This window comes from Crocodylus porosus, unplaced genomic scaffold (genome assembly GCF_001723895.1).
Source record: "Crocodylus porosus isolate Cpor-Errol unplaced genomic scaffold, CroPor_comp1, whole genome shotgun sequence".
NCBI lineage: Eukaryota > Metazoa > Chordata > Crocodylia > Crocodylidae > Crocodylus > Crocodylus porosus.
This window is the reverse complement of record NW_017728918.1, coordinates 2,695,147-2,718,245: the sequence shown is the minus strand read 5'-3', so window position 1 is coordinate 2,718,245 and position 23,099 is coordinate 2,695,147. Positions and strand designations below refer to the sequence as shown.

The following is a 23,099-nucleotide window of genomic DNA, read 5'->3' as shown; positions in this document are numbered from 1 at the left end:
TGTTTTAAATGTCCACAAAATACTGTTAGGTCTTAACTTGCGGCATTCAGGGGAACCCACTGATACGTGTTCCATATTACCAGAGATAGCGTACGGCCTCTAGCTGTGGGCTGAACTGTTGTAGTAGCCACAGAGACAAGTCAGGCTTGTAAGTCCTGGACTCAGACACAAGGTTTAATTGAAGCCCCAAGGAGCAGGGACCGGGAGCCCACACAATCCCTTGTCTGGCTCTGGAACAGCCCTTTCTGGTCATTGCATTTAGCAGTATTGCTGGCCTTGGAGGGACTTGTATCCAATCCTTCTCTACTGAAGCGAGGGTGGCCAGCACAGAGATCTTGAGCAAGGATAAAGAGAAAAGGAAAGGGAAGGGTGCAGGAGGGCTCAAGTGACCATCTCAGTGTGGGGAAGCCAGAAAAAAAGAGGGTCGTAGTACCAACTGTGTAGGCTCAGCTCTCAGGGGCAGCAGGCTAACAGCCTACAAAGTTAGAAAATGTTTCCCCTCTTCCCATTTTACCCTTTGTTCTTTGGATTTTATTTTACTAAAGCAGCTGGGCTTCATTCATAAAAGACATTATGATTATGCATCAGCACCCCATCTTTACTCTTCAGCATAGTCAGTGGTATCAGCTCACCTCTCCAGTTAATGCTACATGTTTGGTGCAAAAGAGGAACAAAAGTTGGGGATCCATGTACCTTTATCTCCAGGATAAAACCATGTGGATGCTTAAGGAAACTCTTCTGTGTAGAACATGGGCAGGACTAGATGACCCCTTGACATCCCCTTCAGCCCCCTTTTTTGCTGTGTTTCCAGGAAAACAAAATGTTCCTTTTTATGTCTATGTAGGTCATATAAAAGCATGCCAAATGTTTCAGTACATTTTAATTTCTCAGCGAAAAAGCAACAGATTTAAAAAGTAAAAACAAATACAGTTTGGCATTTAATTTGCAACAAAATTTCCCAATAGGTAGGTGCATGTTTAACTGCAATTGCACAGCATGCAGTTAGGAGGCAAAAACCCTATATATTTCAATAGCAGGTGGATTGGGCCCCAAGTTAGTCCTTTTTTTCTAGTTTAGCAGGGGTTACACCTTTTTATCATGTGAATGAAATTGGACTTACTACCAAACAAATAAAAACACAGAGAGAGAAACGCGCCTCAAACAGAATGAGCTATTTAGAAGATATTAATAGTACAGGGATGACTAGCATTTCCAGTATTTAAGTACATTAACAATATTCTTGCCAGTTTTGGGAGAGAGACATAAAATATCCCTGCCACTGTAGCATTGCCGAAATGTTTTCCACTGGTGCTCTGAAGTGAGCATCCAAATTTGTGACTCACTAAGAAAAAAAAAAGTTACAGACTATTCAGAATACCTGCCAATGATGATCCAATGCATTCTGAGGTCTTTCCAAACTTCAAGCATATATGCAGGTAGCGGTGGGTGTGTACAAGCACATTCATCTTTGAAAGCCATTCATTTCATAGCTGCACTTTTAAACAGCTTACAATTTTATTTTTTTGTAAAGTAGACAGTTGCAGGCCCTATGTCTTTGATTTTCCACTTTCCAGAGGATTGCTCCCAAAATGTGCAGCCCCACTAGTTTCTGTCTAGCCAGGAAATCATGGAATTAGTTTTAGCACAGTGAGCCATAGTGAGTGTCTTTACATGTGCATTGTACTGCTGCAGAGCTGACTAATTAGCTCCACAGTAAAGTGTCACCATCTACACGTGCACCTGTATTAGGGTGCAGTAAATTAATTTACCTCTGCTGTAGGATAGTACTATCTGGGACGGGTACATTCCCACAGTGGTGTAGTTACGTGCATCCAAATTCATGTGTAGACAGTGATTGGGGCTGAATGGGGCACGAGGGTGGTACAGTACAGGGGCCGCCTGCTGGCTAAACCCTCACTGTAGCGCCCTCGTGCCCCAGTCAGCCCCTCCACAGCATGTTGAGCTGGGGTGGAGCCGCCCCGGCTGGAGGCTGAACTCGCAGGGCTGCTGTGCCCCAGCTCAACATGCTGTGGTCCCAGGTGCACATGTAAACACTGCGCCTGGGAGAAATAAACTCCGGTGCAAACTGTGCTGCAGTTTATTGCTACGTGCTAATTGCACGTGTAGATGCACCCTATGTATTTTTTTAAAATAGGCTTTGTAGAGAATTGGGCAGTTCAGAGGACTGGTAGTGAAACAGAGGTTTTAATGTCTAGGTTGCTGGTTCCAATCTAGCCCAGGTCAGTAGTGACCAAAAGCTAATATCCTCAGATTACGGTGTGAAATGAGTTGGTTGTCTCAGTCCGGGTCTCAGGTGACAAGTGTCTAGTTTCACAACACTGCACCTATAATGGCCACCTTTGTGACCAGGTTGAGGTTGGAACAGGCACAGAGACAGCTATCTTCTCACACCTTCAATTTGGTCCCACAAGTCAAAGCTGGGGTACAGTGGAGAACCTTGTCTCCTGCCCAGACTATCTGTAGAGAAAGAGTGACTCTAGGATTGTTAGTTCACAAGCACAACATTCACCAGGGAGTCATTATTCTGAATATGTGGGTAACGCTTGCTACGTGCTAAACAGACCTTGCCCTCCAGAGCCTTGATCCTCCAAGAGAAATATGTATGGAGAACTTATTGCAGGATTGGCGTCTAAGGAAGACAGTGTACGAAGAGCGGAGAGAAGGATTAGTCTTACAGGAAGAGATGGTCCAATTTACGTAGGACTTGTTTTCAATCTTCCCCCCCGCCCCCCTTAAACTACCCCAGTGACATTATTGATCAGCTGCTTCCTTGCTGGCGTTGTGAAAGATCCATTTTCTTCATCATCCTCATTATTTATTTGTTGCTATGTAAACAGGGCCCAGCAGAACAGTCGTGCTGCTGTGCTGCAAGGGCCATCTCCAGTGGAAAGGGAGAAGGAGAAATCTTACGAAGAATCTCTCCCTGCAGTAGCCCGAGCGCTTTTCAAAGCCGTCCCGGTGTGTTTATCAGTTCAGTTAGCAGTGCTGTAAATGACATCACACGCTGCTTGTGTTGGACCAGCTCCAGCTTCTTCACAGACAGATCCTCTTCCTCCCCCCTTCTCTCCCTCCCTGCACATTCTTCAGGATTTGTTACCTACTGGTAGCCAAGCAGACAGAGAGCTACGAGGGGCGAAAGATTTATTCCGTATGAATCTGTTTGCCTATTGTTTTTAAGTTCACAGGAGGCTCCCTGTTACTAAACAAACTTTACAAGTGTAGGCAAGGAGGGGTCAGCCCCCCTGCCAGAGCCTGTCTACAAAAGACTTCCATTGTGGCCAAACACAGCTTATTAATTGCCTAGCTTTCCTTCTGCCCTCCCTCCCAGCCTCCTGCTTGCTATTGACACTAGGCCTAACCTTTAAGATCTAATGAGCAGATTAAATATTTTAGCATTGGCTTAGGCAGTGAATGAGCAGTCAGTCCCTATTCAGCAAAGCCCTCTACCACCACATGCTTAACTTTAGCTAAGCACTTACATCTTACTAAGTCACAGGCAGGCAAGCTTCTTTGGGCAGATGTGGTATCTTTAGTTGGACCTACTCAGCTGGTCTAAAAAAAGATATTGCATCTACCCAAAGAAACTTGCCTGCCTATGTCCTTAGACCAACACGGCTACAACCAAAAACACTGAATTATGAAGTCATGTGCTTAAATGCTCTGCTGAATTGAAGGGGTAAGGCACTAATATTGTTGATACAGTTGACCTGTGGTTGAGGGAGGTCATCTTATAGATGGGAACAATTTTTAGTTAGGTCAGTGGGTATCAATCCAGAGTCACTTCTGGAGTGAGTCTCAATTTCTACTTGTGTAGCTTTTGCCTTTCCATTTTCCTTCTAAAATTGACAAGAAGTGAACTGTCCACTGGAGACTTCTGAGTGTGTGTTCTCAGGAGAAAAAAATCCCTGATTCAGAGCATGTGAAATAATGCTGCTGTTCTCTTGAAATATCCCAGAATGTTATAGCTGTTCACTGCGCTGAGAGATTTCCCTGTACTTTCCCTGCATGCTACAGTTGCCCAGAATATGTTTTTTCATTGTGTATTTTTTTTAAAAGATCTCCCTTCCAGGATTAATTTGATTTTTACAATTAGGTATGATATTTTCAACTGAATTATTGTGCTCTGCTTAACCTGTTGGTTTGATCCTAGCAGGAATGTTACAGTGGGCACATCTAGATGTTAATTAATGCACCATGGTTACTGCACATTAAGTTTAGTACCTGTAATAACGTATTTTTTTGCGATACTAATGCTCAGTAGACCAGTTCTACTGCATGTTAGTGCATTAGCATGGCTTTTGCCATGGTGTGCTAATGTGGAGTAGAGTTAGTCTCCTACACATCTAGCATCTTGTGTAGATGTGCACAGTATTTTTCATTCTCCACATTGACATGTATAAGGACTGAATACATTTCATGAGAAGGGGATGGTAATGGCTGCTCGGTCTAGAATCATGTTGTCTTGAACAGTTATTGAATACAGTGCAGTGATATATTATTTAATATATCATCATTCTTTGCACTTCCATAATAGGTTTTATCTAAGGATTTTGGAGCACGCTAAAAGGATTGGATTGGGTTCACAGATGTGTTACTCTGTTTTATCATGGTGTAATTCCGTTGAAACCCACCGGAAACTCACATTCAGACCTGCTAAACTAATAGGTTCATGCAATGGTGAATCAGGCCAACCTATTCATTAAGCCTTGGCAGGCTTACTGAGAGGCCAGAAGGTAGAAAAATGCTATAAGTTCCATAATATAGATAGAGGAAAGGCTAAGTACAGAGGCAAGTACAGGCAGTCAAAAAGCCTGAGGCTGAATCTATTCAGTCAGTCTTCACAGGTTAGTCTCAGCTGTGTAGATTGAACTGATAAGCAAATGAACAGACGTTCACTTCTGATTCCAGAAATGCAGCCACAGGCCTGCAGTGGCCCAGGCCAGAAGCCGGGGGGGTGCTAGAGCACACCTCCCTGCTCAGCTTGAGCAGATAGCTTGGGCCACCCACCCTGCATGGGGGAGTTCGTGGGAGAGCTGCAAAGCATCCTCGGATGCTAGGGGACTGAGAGATAACATGAATCTGAAGGGGTCCTGGGACAGAAGTTCAATAAACCAATTTAACCTAAATCAGTTCAGTCTGATACTACATCCATCCAGTTTTATCTTAAACCAGTTTTGGCCATTTTGAAAGCAGTTTGTGTGCACTGAGCTTCTGTTGTGTTACAGATTTGAAGTGGTTTCCGACCACTCATACCCGTTTATGTGTAATTTTCTGTTCCCAGCCAGAAAGATTAAGGCCAGTGTTTTCAAACTGTTTTCAAACCCTCATGGGGTAGGTACCTGAGTAGATGTAGTCTGCATTTAGCTATTGGCTTCAGTGGGAGCTGCATGGGCTGAACATCTTAGAACAACAGAGGTTGGATTCTACTCCACTTATTAGGCCCATAGGAAAACATACATCTCTAAATGCAATTCTGTTCCACCTTACTCGAGTCTCTGAAAGTCCATTAATATATTTATGTAATGTCATAACTATCATCTAATTTTTAATAATAAGTCACAAAATATAGCAAGGGGGAGGAGAACTCCCCCAACATTGTATCTTAACAATTCTTCAGGGACTCACGCGGGGTGGAACAGAATCACAGTTAGGCATCTAAGTCAACTTACATGCCCAGTAGCTGGTACAGAATCTGATGCGAGGCCCAAACCTGGTGGAGATACTTGACGGGAAGGATGTAAGCTTAAAATCGAGTGACTTGCCCAAGTGCTTGCAATGATGAAGTCACAGAAACGCAAACCTGGAAGGGACCTTGACAGATCAGTTAGTGCAACTCCCTGTATTGAGGCAGGGTCAAGTGCACCACGACTGTTCCTGACAGGTTTCTGTCCAACCTGTTCTCAAAAACTTCGTGAAGGAAGTTCCACAACTCCATAGCTCGCCTGTTCAAGTGCTTCATTACTCTTGTAGTTGGACATTTTTTTCTAATATATCTCACATAAATCTTCTTTCCTGCACATTAATCCATTTTTTCTCATCGTATTCCCAGATCAACTAATCACTGTTCCCTTTATAACAACCTTTTACATACTGGAAGACTGTTATCACATCTTCTCTTAGTCTTCTCTTTCTAGACTAAACAAACCCAGTTCCTTCTTCCATCTTTCCTTACAGGCCTTGTTTTCTAAACCTCTTATCATTCTTGCTGCTTTCCCCTGGACTCTCTCCAAACTGTCTATGTCTTTTTTGAAGTGTAGAGCCCAAAGTGGGACTCAGTGCTCTAGCTGAGACCTCACCAACGCTGTACAGAGCAGGAAAATTGCCTTCTGTGTATGAGATTCCTCTTAGTACATCCCAGAATAAAATTTGTCTTCAGAAGCGCATTACACTGTCAATTCATTTCAGTTTCTAGTCCACTGTAACTCCCAGGTCCTTTTGTATGCTGCTGCTGCCTAGTCCATTTTTGTACATTTTGTACCTCCTTCCTGAGTGTGTTACCTTGGAGTTGCCCTTACTGAATCTCTTGATTTTTAGTCAGGTCAGTGGGTGTAGTTTATTTATGTAATTTATCTATTTCTGCAATTTATTAAGATCATTTTGAATTTTAATCCTGTCCACCGAAGTGCTAATGACCCATGCCAGGATGGAGTCCTCCCCAGATGTTGTAAGTGTACTCTTCATCCCTGGGATGTCAAATTTATCTGGGGCTCTGGGCCAGATCCAGACCACAAGGCTCTTCAGAGGTCAGATGCAGCTCAGGTTACATGGGCAGCGAGCTTGAAGACACTAAAGGGTCCAGCAGCAGTGGGTCCGGAGGTGCCACAGGGTGTCCAGTAGTGGCAAGGCGTTCAGGGGCAGTGGTCTGGTGGCAGCAGGAGTCTGGGGTTGGCAGTAGGTCTGGGGACAGGGTCCCAGCAGTGATCAGGGTCTGGAGGCACAAGGGAGGGTACAGAGGAGGCCATGGCAAGAAGCCAAGCTCACCGCTGATGGCCATGGCCAGTGGGGCCAAAGGGCCCTGCACTCTGTGGTAGCCTCTGCCCCTTTGGATGTCTGTGACCGGCCATGCCTCTCAACTTCTAGTAGCCTGCTGGTAGCCAAATAGGTCAGATAGGGAGGCTCTGTGGGCCATATACAGCCTGTGAAGTGTAGAGTCCAAAGCTGAACGTATTGTTGTAGTGAAACTTTTGATTAGGACTGGGCCCAACACAGATCCTGACTTGAAATGCCCTCCCATTCGGACAGTGAACCATCAATGCATCAATAGCTGCAATGACTTAGTGGGTAGCCCCAGATCTCTCAACTCCTCTCCATCCTCCACAGTCCCACGCTGTCAGTGCTACCTTACGCTTTCTCCCTGAAGGCTGTGATGAAACCAGCATATATCTAGCTCATCTGACAGCTAAAACAAAGCTGCTGAGGTCATTGGAAAGAGTCATCAAGCGGGGTCCAGAAAAAGGGTGGCACATAACAAAGCGGTGGGATCCATCGTTCACTGACAAACATGGCTGTTGGGGGCGTTGCGTATGACGTTAGCCTGGTGCAGGTACTCCGTAGAGGGAAATTGCACCCAGAGAGCTGAATGGACTCTGTCAGGTGCCAGTTGCCTCATTAAGCCCATATATTACCAGCAGCACACGATTATCACCAGATTCTGACTTCTGGAGTATAAAAGCAAGGGCAAAGAAGAGGGGTATTAAGCATAATTTTTAGTGGGGAAACCACCAATTCTTTATGCCTTTCAGGGGGAAGAAAGGGAGACATCCATCAAACTGTCAGTACAGATTAGATGCCACAAAACCTAAGCCCATGGAACCGCCAGGAATCTGTAAACCTTTTAAAGTCTATGCCTGTTTTTGACATTTAGAAAGAAAAATCTTTATAGATTTTCATCGAAAATGTTAATGGCCCAACAGCTAAACAATGTTTCACGTTTCTCTGAGGTCTGACAGGCTCCACACGCGCTAGATAGAAGTCCGGTTTTAAAGCTCAGGGTAATTAGTTTTTGTTTTATGACTGAGAACAAATAACGCTCTGTCTGTCTTATTAAAGTGGTGGGGAAAGCTGTGTTTGATTTAAGCAGGAAGGCTGCTTCATCCTGGCTTCTGCCTACATTGAGTCTGATTTTAGGTGCCCTTTATGTAACAATAACTTTATGCTACTCAAAATACTTGGCACCCCGAGCGCTGGCGTGGAATGTAATAAGAACATTTTAGTAGGTCTGAGTGTGAGTAAACTCCAGTAGTTCTGGAATGAAAGGGTAGGGTTTTCAATGTATGTCTCTCCCTGCCTTGGCATTTGCAGACAATAAGAATACAAGGATTAACATAGTAGACTCCGTTTATTACACATGGGTGGATAAAGCAATTATCTGTCTATCAAGGCTGTGGTAAATTGTGCAACAGCATTAACATGGGTGGATACGTGGATAAATGCTACTCTGCCACAGAGGGTGCTGATACACAAGATAATCCTTCAAGTCTAACTTGTAAAGACTGTTTTCTTTTGGAGTTTATATCAGATTACCCTTGTGAGCATGGATTGAAATGGCATCTTTTTATTTCGAACCGCATTTTCAACTCTCTCTAGCCATCTGAATTTTATTAGCAAGGTTATTTTAGAAACATCCCTACTTTAATCGAGTTTAAACAATCTGCTTAAAACCTGTTGTATGGCTATAAATGCAACCGTCTTCTAATGCAGCAAAACAGTCTGTTGAAAGATGCAGTGCAAACACACATCCATCCATCCATTATTGCTTAACTTTGTTTTTTCCATGCCTGAACTCCCATTGTAACCACAGCATTCAGTCTGCAATATGCCCTTGGTTTGAGGAGGAACCCCCCTTCCTCCCCGCCCATGTACCTTATTGATGTCTAGAGAGCAGAGGATTGCAAAGCAGCGTACAATTGGAGAGGTCTTAGACTAGATTAAAACTAAGTACCTTAAATCTGTTTTAATGGTTGTGTTTACATCTCCCCTTCTTCATTCCTTTAAAGTAATCAGGTTTCGCAAGCGTTAAGAAAACCAACCCCTCTTGCCAGCTGGAGAAAGGCCAGTTCAAGCAAGAGATTTTTTTTCTCCAGCCCCTCCTCCCCCTTTTTTTTTTTTCTGTGATCATTCCTGCTATTCAGTGTCGCAAGCTAAAGGAATTGGTGGGTTCTTTAGAGGATAGTTACCTTGAAAAAAAATATTTCTTCCCACTCTTTAAAGAGATTGTTTGATGATGGCGAGGATGATAAAGTCGAGACGAGGAGCTCGTGCACTTTTGAAATGCTGCTGTCTTTCTCTCTCTTTTTTTTTTTTAAATGGCCTTTGCTAAACACAAAAAAGTGTGGAGGTGGGGTGGAGAGCGTGCAGCAGATACCAGCATGCAAAGGGAATTAAGCCAGGGACTGGGAATTGCGTGACAGTCTCTGTTTGTAGGAGTAGTCCTTCGAATCTTTGAACAGCGATGCCAACAACGCGTAGCTGGTTTGCTGGCACTTACACGCACTGATGCTTTATGCTCATCAAGAAGACATAAAGGTGAACGGGGATATTTCTAGGTCTGGGGGCTCCTACACACCCTATCTACTCTGCCTCTGTGATGGCAGTGTTTGTGTTCTCTGTCCCCACAAATAGCCACATCCAAGCAAGACTTAAAAAGTGCTTGGAGAAGACGGTGAAGTACAAGCTTGAGATGGGGAAACTGTCCCTGTGGGAGACAGCAACTCATTCATTTATTGCTCCAGCTGATATGCAGAGTGGAGGTGAGTGGGGGAGGATGGGGGGTCTACCACTTACAAAGCTATAGCCCATCTAAACTGGGGTGCAGAGACCTTTGGGAAGGGGTGGGCAGGAGAAACACACTCGCTGTACTACACTCCAGTGTGATTTGAGCAGTTGGCAAATCAGAGGCCTCCTGAATGGTGTTGCAAATGTCCACGCAGGGAGAGGAGAGCCTAGGGGAGGGTGTGAGAAAGCTAGGGCCTCTGGCAGCATGGCAGCCCGAGGCTGAGCTGCAGAGTAGGGCAGACGGGAGTACAGAAAGCCCTGGGGAAGCAGATCCAGTCAGGCCTACAGTGAAACATTCCTGTCCCTTTCCTTCTGTCTTGGTTCATTTGTTTTCATTGCTGGTTTCATTCCTTGAATATTTTTTATATCTTGGGTTCTTCTGTTCTGGCAGCAAAACCCGTGCAAAAGTGCAACCTAATGGCGCCCTTAGCTCTTCCGCACTGGCAGGCGAGTGGGGTGGTACAACCCCAGCCACCATTCCCATCTCCCCACCTACCCACCCACCCACCTACCCCCCACCTCCGCCAAGACTGGCTTTGAGCTGGCAGACACTGGTCCCACCGCAGCTGTTGAGATGCAGCATCCAGTGCTTTGCCTGCCGTACCGTTTTGCAGGAGGAGGGCCCCATCTCAGCTGAAAACAACTTGCTCCCCAGCTCTTCCGCCAAGATGCACCTGTGTGCACATGCTTTCCCTAGCTCCCAAGCAAATTTTTGAAAAAGTCAAAATCTTAGTGCTGTGTGTTCTCAAAGGCTTCAAAATGCTGGGTTGGTTTCAGTCCTATGGGCTAGGTTTGCACACACGTTTGTCTTGTGCCAGAATTTACTCAGCAGCCTGCTGGGAGAGTCTCAGGGCCTTCCTAGGTGCCTCAGCTAGGCTGGCATAAGCTGACTTGTTGTGTGATCCTGCTCCCATTCAGATTCACGGTCCACTCAATCTTGCCATCTTCAAGGGCTTGGGCACGCACCCAGCGCCGAATGGGCCTTGCCTGCTTTGGGCCCGATCCAGTAAAGACTTCAACTGATTTCTACAAACTTTGGATCAGGCCTTTTCTTCGGACTGAGGTGGTCTGCTCGAAGTCAAGAAAGGAAAAGGCAGCTAGGAAGTGATCCGTGTCAGGCCCTAGGAGTAACACACGTAGCCAGCTGAGCCTGTTAACAGTGTGTATGCTCATTCACATTATTTCCTGGTAGTGGTTTCAGATACTTTTTTTTTACCTGTTCTGTGTAAAAATGTCTCTGCTTTAAAAACAAAAACCCTGCAAGGTTTTGCTTTCTGCACGTTTAACTCTCATTAATACTAATAGGAGACCTATGTGTATGGTTGAGAGAATAAACTCTTTAGTATTTGAGGCAAACTGGTGCCTATAGCTATTTAAGAAACAAACTTTTTTTTTTCTTCCCTCTGATGAGTGAATTCAAGGCAGCTATTTGCCTTGGTAGCACCTTGTTTTATGAATTATAACGACTTATCCTACATAGACCCTATGGCCTAATTATGTAATTATGTCTCTTGGGTAGATTATATTTTTCTTCTCATAATTATGTCTTTACCCAAGAGATTGGAAGGACTCCAAGCTTTCTGCTTTCTTGGGTAAAAACTATTTGTGTCTCATTCTCATTTTTTTTGGGTGAACTTTGAATTGTATACCAAAATACATACATACATACATACATATATATATATATATGTGTGTGTATATATATATATATGTGTGTGTATATATATATATATATATGGCTCACCATGGGAGCTGCCTAGGGAAACCGATTAGAAGCACAACAGTTTATCACAGTTTATGGGTATTTATATGAAGATGGATTCAGTAAATGAGAGCCCTTCTGACTCATGTCAGGCACTCTTTCTGCAAGGAGCTGGTGTACTCTTTTTGGAGAGAAGTGTATTAATGGCTTTCTGATTTCACCTCCATAGCTAAGCAAGAGAGTTGTTTTGGAGCCCTGTCTTGCTGATATGATATATTGACTGAACTTTGCAACAAAAAGATGAATATTCCTGTCCAATTCTGTACATGGGGCATTACTCTTTGACAGCACAGTAAGCTATCAAGAAATCCTTAGTTCCAATTCTGTGCTCAGTTAAACCAGAGTAACACAGCTTCTGTGACTCTGGATTGATGCTGGTGAAGCTGAGATCAGACTCAGATCCCTAGGTGGTCCTCTTACAAGTGTGCAATTTCTGTTGATAGTGATGGGATTAAATGCTGTAAAATGTCCCTGAATAATACTGTTTGAAGAAGCTCCTGAGATGTGATGCATTCCCTTTACTGATATAGGAATGGCATCTACACTGCACCCAGAAGTATTTTACTTCACTTATTTCAAAGATCCCTCCTCTCTCCTGATCAATACAGGTTTCCCTCGATTTATGCGGTACATGTGTTTCTGGAGAATGGCGTATAAATCAAATTTGCTTAAAGTGAACCCACTTTACAATGTAACAAATAGGGATAGGTTCCTGCAGCAGTGAGGGAGGGAGTGAGGAAGGGAGTGAGGCTGGGACTAGGGAAGGGGCGCGGGGAGGGGTGCCACTCCTGGGGCTGCACAAGGCAGCAAAGCAGAGGGAACAGAGCAGCACTCACACCAGCCCCAGCTGCAGCGGCCCCAGGAGCGGCTGGTGCCAGCTGCCTGCAGCTGCTGTGCTGCACCGTGCTCTGCCTGTGCCCCTGCACCTGGGCTCCACCTGTCCCCACTCACCTCTGCTCCTGGGCTGCACCATGCCCTGGTGCAGGCAGCTGGTGTCGGGTCCTCCTGGGGCTGCTCCAGCACAGGCTGGTGTGAGTGTGGACAAGCGGAGCTCCAGGTGGTACGGGGCGCAGCACTCACTTCTCCTGTACCCCTTGCGCCTGGGCTCTGCTTGTCCCCACTCAGCCCAGCCTGTGTTGGAGCGGTCCTGGGAGCAGCCGACACCAGCTGCCTGCACCAGGGCATGGCACAGCCCAGGAGCTGAGGTGAGTGGGGACAGGCAGAGCACGGTGCAGCCCAGTGTCTGCAGGCTACTGGTGCCGGCCGCTCCCAGGGCTGCTGCAGCCGGGGCTGGTGTGAGTGCCGCGTCCTGCGCCTCCCAGGGCTCCGCTTGTCTGCACTCATGCCAGCCCGTGTTGGAGCAGCCCCGGGAGCACCATGGCCCTGGCAGAGCCCAGGAGCTGGGGTGAGCCCAGGCTTGGGGGGGACAGGCGGAGCACGGTGCAGCCCAGTGGCTGCAGGCAGCTGGTGCCGACCACTCCCAGGGCTGCTGCAGCTGCAGCTGGGGCTGGGGCTGGGGTGAGTGGGGCCATGGCCCCTTCCCCTCCCCCCACGGACTTACCTGCTTGGGTGGGGGGCATCTACGCTGATTGCATACGAGCAAATTTATCTTGCATATAACAAATCACAGGTCTAAATATGCTCATCCCATAAGAGCGAATTCGCATATAAAGAACCCACATAAATTGAGGGAAACCTATAGCATCTCATTTTCTCCAGTATAAGGTTAATAGGAAAAGAAAATCCAATCTTTCTCCTTTCCAAAATGCTCACCTTTAGTTGGGAGTGAGATGAAATTTCACCCACCAAACTCCAAACCCACTCCCACTCCCACTGAAGTCAGTGTGAAAGCTCAGGATTTGTAGGATCCAGTTCATAATCTGAATAGTTCTCTCATTATTTGTGCTGCCCCTTAAGCCCAAAGTCCTCTTACATGTTACATCAGGTTGCCAACTTTTTTGTTCAGCTTCTTTAACCACACTTCTGTTGCCAATCTGAATAAGCATGTCACATAAGTTGGAAATCTGTGCACAACAGGTGGTCACACATGATCTGAATTTTAGCTATGTTTATGAATTTTTGCCATGTTTATGAATTTCCTATGCTTGGGTTTCTTACAAAGACATTTGACAGCCCACTCCCCCCAGCACTTGCTAGTTTTGTTGTGACAAAAGCATATCAAAATAAAAGAGGTGGAAATGGGCAAGGAGTGAAAATACCCAGACCACTCAGGAATAATAAAAACATCTGTCGACAATCTGGCAACCAGAGCTCCCTGGTACCATAAAAAATTAGTGGGTGGTTTGTTTGGTGCTAGAAAGGAAGTCCTTTGAATGTCACTGCATATGTCTAGGCCAGTGATTCTCAACCTTTTTAGATGTGAGGCACCCCTTAAAATACTCAAGGCATCCCTCAGAAAATGCCAGGTCCTGAATTTTCACCCTTCTTTGACTGCAGAAAAATAATAGAGCAATTCTTCTGTTGCAAAGAACTCAGAAAGACTACAATGAGGCAGAATGTTTTTAACACTGGATTTATCTGATGGATCATATTTGCACACTTAATAGTGCTAACATTGCATGGCACCCTGCAGCTCTCTTGAAAGGATTTCAAGGCATCCCAGGTTGCTATGGCAACCTGGTTGAGAATCACTGGGCTAGGCCTAGTGGCTGTTTATAGACATTACATTGTTCTAGGTTTAATTCAGACTAAGCCATCACTGGCCATGTCTACATGAGACACTTATTGCTCAGTTGCTTGTCACTACTGCGCAGTAGCATCGCTGGGTGTGAACTGTGATGCTCTGCTACCGCGCAATAACACTGGTTACTGCATTGTCATTTAGTACCTGGTTGTGCAAGTACTACATGCGCAGTAACAACCGCGCAGTGGGCAGCTCATGTAGATGTGCCCACTGTGTACATGTGGATGTCTGTAGTCCAAATTAAAATTGGCTCCAGTCCAAATGAACGAAACCTCACTGAATGAGGATTAAAGTTTATGCAATCCAAACTAGGCAATTTCGACTGTGTTAGTTAACATGTATATACAGCAGGTATCTAAGGCTTACCAGTGCTCGTGCCCACCACCAGGTGAAACAAGCTAGCACAGTTTTGTGGCCGTGATTGTGAGTGGTCGGCAGTAGCACCCCTTGTCGTCTCTGCTACAGAAGTGCACAAATGCACAAAAACCTCCCTGATGGTCAAAGGTCATCTATTAACCCTTAATTTGAAATGAAATTTGATTCAAACTGTGATGCAAATCAGTTAATGCTGTTTAGAAAGCAGTGAGCATGTCTACAAACAGGGGCAGATTAACCCTTTAGTGGGCCCTAGGCAAACAAGCTTGTGGGCCCTGGGCTGATTGAGACTCCCCTCCCCACCCCAGCGTTGCCGCCTGCAGGCAGTGGGGCTTGGAGCTGCTGCTAGGAAGCAGCTACCATGGCAGCGAGGCTGGTGGAGGGGAGGGGAAGGGAAGAGAAGGGAGGTGGATGAGGCCATTCACAGTGCCACCATAGAGGGAAGGACCAGCTCCCCCTGCAACTCAGGTCCCTAGGCATGTGCCTAATTTTCCTATGTGTTAATCTGGCTCTGTCTACAAAAGGCTAGTTTGATTAGTTACTATGCCCATAGGTAGATGGATGACGATACAAAACATGAAGAGGTAAATATGGAGCTTCAGCGACATATTGGTATTGAGGGTCTCTAGGCTGACCTCAAATAGCCAGAACTACAGACTGACTCTCAAATGGTGCTGTAAGAGCTTGTCCCCAGATCCATAGAGGGGCTTAGATGTGGCTAACTGACTTGGTGGATGGGATTCAGAAAACCAGTGTAGGTGTCTAAGCCTCCTTTGCAGGAACGGGTGGAATTAGGCCAAAAGAATGGGGGACAAACAAGCCAGAAAGGATGCCTGAGCTAGCCAATACAAAGTGCCGCAGAGAGGGGGCCGCCTGAAATCCTCTGCTGTCTCCCAAGCTCAGGCACTCACCTGCAGCTGTGAGGGAGGTGCTTCAGTGTGACTGAGTCACATCTCTTCCGGGACTTTGTTGCCCTTGTCTTCCTTTTGGGCCTGAATGTCTGGGTCACTCATTTCTTTTAAGACATGGTTGAGTTAGTGATGCTGCTGCTCATCTCTAATTAATAATATAATATAATATAATATAATATAAATACACACACACGTATATATGTATGCATGCATGTGATATATAATATTATAAGTATACATACACACGCATAGCCTAGTGGGTAGAGCACTTGACTATGAGGTGGGCGCCCTGGATCCTAGGCCCTCCTCTGCCTGGGGGCACTCAAACCCCTGCTTCAGCCTGCCACCTGGGTGCCCTGAACAGTATGTAAGAGTTGGTGGGGGGTATTTATCAGCCTTCCTTTTCAAGTTATAGGAAGGAACAGAAGGGTAGGAAGGAATACAGGTTCCCCAGCTGAAAGCAGTTTTCTGGGAGGAGGAAGACGTGTATTCTAGCCTCTGCTGTCAGGGCTGCTTATACATTTTGAGTAACGGCATAAAATGCCCACACAGCGTTGAGCACAGCAGCTGGAACACAACTAGTTCTGCAAGGTGGCACAGCTTCATCCCAGCCCTTAACCTAGTGCTTAGGACCTCTCTCATGGGAGATGCTGGCTTGAGCCCCGTCAGGCTGAGGCATGCATAGAGCCCAGGCCTCACGCTCCCTGGCTTGGTTTTCTAACCACTAGGCTCTTATATAAAAGGGGGGTATGACTATCATCACTGGTGTTTTTAAAGGAAGATGCTGGAGCTGCTGTGTTTTGTGCTACACTTAATGCTGACGAGACACCTCCTAGACTGGGCCTGTCAAGGGACTTACTCATGGGGATGTCTAGTTTGTGAATGCCAAATGGCCTCCAGCAGGGGTTGGCCACTTGTGGCCTTTGGGTTGGATCCGGCCTGCCGAGCCACTGGATCCAGCCCACAGAGCTGCAGGGCTTTTGCCTGTGCCCATGCTTAGCAGCAAGAAGCTGTGCCAGGACCTGGGAGCAGGAAGCTGCGCCGATGCACCGATGCTTCTCCCATCCCTTGCCGCCCCCACCTCTCCTCTCCCCACGGTTGTGGTGCAAGCACGGTTTTCAGCAGGAGGGGAGCCATGCCAGGGCCAGGCTGTGGTGGGTGGCAAAGGGCAGGAAGAAGCTGGAGCAGCATGGAAGCAGCTTCCAGCTCCCCAGCCCTGGCGCAGATACCATCTGCTGGAAGCTATGCTTGCCCCACAGACGGGACACAGGAGCCTGGGAGAAGTGGTGGTGGCAGTGTGGGCACAGCTCCCAGTTGTTTGGCTGCAGCAGGGGCACAAGAAAAGCTCCCTCTCCCCCACTGCTGATATGCCGTGGAAGCCACTAAGGCCCACGTCAGATTGGAGCTGGGTTGTTCTGGTCCATGGCTTGAAAAGGTTGCTTTGTCCTGGCCTTAGGCATGAGATAAATGCTGATAAGTTCAGCGAAGATAGTGCCTCTGGGCATGCCCAGGAGCAGACCTCCAGGCACCTAATTGACTTTACTAGAGAAAGTTAGGCCCCAGGGTTGTTGCAGGTGCATACTGATGAAGAGCAGGAAGTCTGTGAATCTCAGTCTCATACTTAGTACTCATATTCTGCTTAAATTGCACTAGAGGCACCTAAGTACTTTTTTTGGATGTGGTCTTTAGGGATCAAAGAGATTACCTGCCTTCCCAGCTGCCACCTATTAGCAAATAGGGATAGCGCTACTTGTATCCAGGAGACATTCACATAGGGAGCACACACTAAAGATGTAACATCCATCTAGAATTGAAACCTTAGCATGCTCTCTGTCCTGGATGTGATGGGTTATTTTCTGGACGTACATCAACTGACACATTTAAACAGTGTTCATAGTTACGCATGAATCCATAGTTTGGGTTTGTTTTATTGCCTTTACTTTGTCAGCAGTGTGCTGTGGTCCAATTTATGCAAATTACAGTTTGTTCCTACAGCTCATTCAGTGGGTTAAGTGCAGTGTAGTCTATTCTCAGATGTTTCTTATACAGGTTTGCAACTGGTCTAAAGGAGCTTTGAAGGGCCGATAAACTAGAATATTACTCTTTGTCATGTAAATGACATGTGAACAGTTTGTGGACAGAAGAAATTTTGGGGGCCAGGAGATAGGAATTCATGAATGGCAGTGTAGGCTCTGACTTGGCGTGCTTGTACTATATGGAAGCACTTCTTTCAGTTTGCGTCCAACCTGTTAATATTTTTGGATGCTCTCTTGATCTGATTCACAGCCCACTGAAGTTATTCACTGTAATCTGTCATGCTTCTGTCAGATATTATTGACTTCTCTGAGTTTTTGATCACAACCTTATTCAGTATCTCAGTAAAAAGGACTGGTTTTCTCAGTCTCCTCTCCTGTCAAAGACTTTCCCTGTGACAAATCTCCTTTGTTACCTGCATCTGAACTTGCTCTGTTTCTATTAAATTTTCTTTGAAATAGAGTTCCTAGAATTGAAAGTTGTATTCCCGTTGAGCTGTTTAATAGTATTATAATATTCCCAGTTTTATTTTCTCCTGCTTTTTATGCAGCTTCATATTGCTTTTATTGTCACTGCTGTATGTGGATCAGAGGTTTTCATTGAGTTGTCCACACTCATGGCCTGGGCTTTTTCCTGAAATAAATTATGCCTCACACATAAGACAGAGAAATACATCTTTTCTTAGCATGTTTCCTTGAGATCAGGAATTTCTCTGTCAACGAATGCATATATCGCTGCCGAGATGAAAAGCAGCTTTTGTGCAATGAACTTCAACTATTGAGCATGTATTTCATTATTACTACTGAAGCACTGCTGGGAAACTGTTTTTAGGGTGGGTCAGTGTATTCTGTCGCTCTTCTGGAGGTGGCAGGGGTGCTGTACAAATATCTATTGGGCCATCAGGTTATAAAAAGCACTTGGTTTCCTGGTTTGCAAGTGCTAATATAATGCTTTCAGGTCTTGCTCTCCAAGAAGCTGCCTGACTGCCTTTGACTTAGGTCTGTTTTTAAGAATCACAGCTCACCATACAAGTGTTACTGCAATGGAGGAGCCTACTTGGCCCTGGCTTTTTATTATAACAGAATGGTTACACAAGCTTGGGAAGAGGAAATTTAACATAACTTTTTTGGAAGACCTCACTGAGTAATTTGGCTTCTGTCTGGTGTCCACAGCCCCTATTCTATCATGACCCTAAAATGTAATTTTTTTAATGGGGGCTGAGGTGTGAGCTATGGCTTCTATCTGCCTTGCGGGGCCTTATCATTCCCTTCCAGGCCTGGGATTACCTCTACTCCCCCTCCATTTCATCCTAACTCTGGATTCTTCCTATTTCAATGGCACAGGAAGTTCTGTCTTCTTTTCCACTAGCAGACAATTGCTGGGCTTTGCCTTAGAGGCAACTGCATCTCAGCGACAGATTGTTTGATGTAAATAATTAACATATGTGGTTAAATATAACTTTTGTTATAACAAAGTGCTACACAAATGAATGAGGCATCATAAGTAAGATGGAGAGCATCAAGTACATACTTTTCTGGCTTTATCCAGGAGTGGTGATCAAAATCCAGGCCATCCAATTGAAGGCTTGCAGGCTGCATACAGGTCAGGGGCAGCTGGTCCAGGGGTCCTGCAGCTGCTTCTCTTATAGCCATGCAGTGCAGAGAAGCCCTGGCCATAGGCAAGTTCGCCAGCCCTGGCCTAAGTAATATCAGTTCATATTATTAACACACTCCACAGTTAAAGCTTGTGCATCAGTTTGTTAGTGAAGGGATTTGAGGTCCTGGAGGAGGAAGGGCACTATATAACCTTAGACTAGCACTTTTGTCTCAAAATTCAAAACAAAGGCCAATTTGGGAGTAGCTGCACTTTCATGTAAAGCCAGCTCTGGTACATAAGACAGTCGAACTCATTGGCCTTATTTTGAGCCCTTGGAAACTCATGAGGATGATTATTAGGAACAAATATGAAAAAAAAGGGATGGTGAAAAAGTCTATTGGGATTAAACACACTGAGGGAAAAACAAGCAAGAGCATGAGAAAAAAAGAGGGAGGCATAGGAAGAGAAAGTCTAAGGAAATAGGAAAAAAATGTTCTTAGATTTAGTAACACTTAGCTTGTAAGCTAGGTGCTTTACATAGATTCAACAGATAATGTTAAATATAATCAATTTAGATCTTATTGTATTGAGCTGCCACTGCAACATTTCCATGAGCCTGGCAAGATATCATTCTCCCCTGATGTTCAACAGCACGGACTCTAACGAGTACCTCTTTATGCCCATTTATGTTGGGGATATAGGGAGGGAAAGGTTCTAATATTTAGCATCTGTTTTCCTTTAACTAGGAAAAACCCCATTCCTGTGTGTCAAATCTTGGATCAAAAATTAGTTTCAAAGCTCCCCTTCATGGTTTGAAAGAGTTTTATACTGTTCAATTCCACCCAGTCTCCTTTCACACACCCCCTCCGAATATTTTTATTTATTTTTTGGATAGAAACATGATTTCTCTGAGTTTTGTTTTTGAATTGCCACTCTGGTACATGTCCTGAAAATAACTCGCCTACTTTCATAATGAGCTGTTAGGATGCTAATGAGATCAAGCGCACTGTACTTCGGGCGCTCGGGCATTGTGATGACGGATGATGTAAACACACCTGCTTGTAGAAATGCAGGCCAGTCTGATGGTTACAGCGCAAGACAGGCAGTCCGAGGATCGAGGTTTTAGTTGCAGCTTTGCCAGAGCCCCATGATCACAGCCAAGTCTTTTATTCACTTCGTGCACCATTTTCCTCTTGGATTTCATAGATATTAGGGGCTGGAAGGGACCTTGTGAGATCATCGGATCCAGCCCCCCTGCCACAGGCAGGAAGTCAGCTGGCTTCAAGTCACCCCAGCAAGAGACCAAGTGATCTCGAGTGACCCCAGCAATTTCATGCATCAAATTGAGGAAATAAACCCTTTCTGTACTATATTCACAGGCTAAGTCAATTCAGCTGATGAGGTGCTCAGATGCTGAGGTGGAGATGAGGACCCTAGAAAGCCTTTAAAAAGGAATTAAACCTTAAAGGAGCAAAAAATAGAATAACAGAAGATGTGTAATTTCTGTATTGTGATCATAAGATCTTACCAGCGTAATAGCACTGGTAACAGCGTCTCAGCTTGGGCACCGTTCTGTTGTGATGAGTGCTGTTTAACATCTAACAACTGCGCACCAGTAAAGATCGTCCTCAGTTAATGCATGTGACATCATGCTACTGAGCTAACAGAAGCTGGTAGAGAGTAAGGACGAGATATGGCCTTCTAAGCAAAAGGAAATAGGGGACCCAGCAGCTTTGGTATTTTTTCCTTACTACACCATTCTTTGTTCTTCTCGCAGGAGAATGGCTGTGCATTTCTGTTTCCCAAAAATCTCCCATGTTACAGAATAATGAAAGAAGCAAAGACAGGTCATAGCAAATTGTAGCAGAGTAAACAAGAATAAAGGAAACACATATTACTTGGCTGTCCAGAAATCTCCGTAATTAATAGAACTATTATTTGCATAATTCGTCCACTCTCACACACACGTATGCAAAAGATTGCCACTTTATCCATTCCAATATAGTTAAATCCCCCCCTCATCCCACCACCCTAAAAAAAACAAACCTCAGCCTCACGTGGATGTTATATAAAATAGTTTTTTCTGCTAAAGTTTATTCCGAGTCAAGATGTGACACTTTTTACACTTATACACATCACACAGCTGTATCTGTACCAGGGATTCCCCCCCATGTAATCATATCAGAAAAGGACTCAGTAAAACTTTTAAATACAGACTAGCCATCGGGCACACAACTCACACGGTGGCATCCTCACTCAGCTTGTTTAAATAGTCAGAATAGCACTGAAGTCAATGGAGCTCTGACTTTTTAGACCGACCGAGGATGGGCCCCACAGTTTGTAACACTCAGGTGCCCCAGGCAGGGTCTGACAGTACAGGATCCTGTGCTCTCGGTCCCCAGCAACTCGCTTTCACCACCTCTGGTTTCAGTCAAGAGTCCATGACCAGTTACTAGGTCCTTGCAAAAAAGGGTTTTTGGGGGCGGGCTTTTTGGTATAGTAAATTGTTCGATCATGTTAATAATGCTTTTATTTTATGATTTGCTGTTTCCAGGGCACAGACAGAAGCTTGATGACTCTAAACCTAGTTTGTTCTCTGAACGCCTCAGTGATTTAGGGCGCATTCCTCATCCCAGTATGAGAGTAGGGGTCCCGACTCAGAGCCCACGGCCCTCTCTGAACTCTGCACCAAGTCCTTTTAATCCACAAGGACAGAGTCAGATTACAGGTAAGAGACAGACTCATAGGTTTAATTTGCACAGGTGGTGATAGCAATGGGTTATGGATATTTTTGTCGCAACTTAGATAAACGAGGCCATTACAGAGTAAGTGATACACACCTATCAAACCTAGCTGGGGAGCGGATTGTTTGGTAGCGTTTGAATCTGAAAAATGTTTTTCTTTCCTTATTTTTTTTAAAGCCTAAAAGAGAAAAATCCAGCAAAACTGGGCAGTGATCTGATGAAACTGCAATTGCCACGTTGCTCTGAATATACTCCCATGTGGAGTAATGGCAATCCATAGAGATAGTCTACTTGAGAACATGTTTATGGAACAGGGTTTTTAATTCACTCATAGGGAAAATGGCTACCATTATAATGTCAGTATAAGGAGAAAAATACAACCTTTTCATACTGTGCTTTCCATTTAGCACTGGTGTTTATCATTGTCACGATGAACAAACTGGATTAAGTGGTAATTACCCAGGGCTGCTAATGAGGGCTGTATGCACCAGTTATGACTGTGTGCCGAGGGACAGGATTTCACTGTGGTGAGACAGACAACATACAATGCTGTGTGCAACAAATTATGAAACTGCAATGGGATTTTAGCTACAGCTGGGCCAGAGGTTTGTGACAAAACCCCACGGTCTACAAATGCACTGGCCTCCCTATTTTGTAACTTGTAACTTCAGTGAAAGGCTTCGTTAGGTCCTCTGAGATCTTTTGAGGCAGCCTGTGCCTAATTTTGGCTCTGATTTCTGCAAGTCTATATCTGTCAGATAGAGATATGCCAAGATGCGATCAATCCTTGAACAACCTAATAGCAGTACCAGAAACCCTTAATAAGTGGAGGTATATAAGCAAGATTGTACTGTACCTCATATGGTGTGCTTTGCTTGCCAAGGCTGCTTTTATCACATAAATACAAAACACAGTTTCATAGTTTCATAGTTAGTAGGGTCAGAAGGGACCTGAGCAGATCATCAACTCTGACCCCCTGCCATGGCAGGAAAGAGTACTGGGGTCAAATGACCCCGGCAAGGTGACTGTCTACCCTTGTCTTAAAGCCCCCCAGGGTAGGAGCCAGCACCACTTCTCTTGGAAGTTGGTTCCATACCCTAACCGCCCTGACCATGAAGTCGCGCCTCCTGATGTCTAGTCTGAATCTCCCCTCTGCCAGCTTGTGACTGTTATTCCTG

The 23,099-nt window shown here is 45.2% G+C and overlaps 1 protein-coding gene across 5 annotated transcripts in view; it reads left to right on the top strand.

Moving 5' to 3' along the window:
• Positions 1-23,099, top strand: part of RUNX2 (runt related transcription factor 2) — a 292,780-nt gene that overhangs the window by 128,953 nt on the left and 140,728 nt on the right. For 3 of the 5 annotated variants that reach the window (XM_019537132.1, XM_019537133.1, XM_019537131.1), the window contains one exon: positions 21,732-21,905. The exons of the other annotated variants lie outside the window; for them this stretch is intronic. In XM_019537132.1, coding sequence (XP_019392677.1) covers positions 21,732-21,905 — 174 coding nt within the window. The remainder of the gene's footprint in view (positions 1-21,731; positions 21,906-23,099) is intronic. 5 annotated transcript variants of the gene reach the window in all.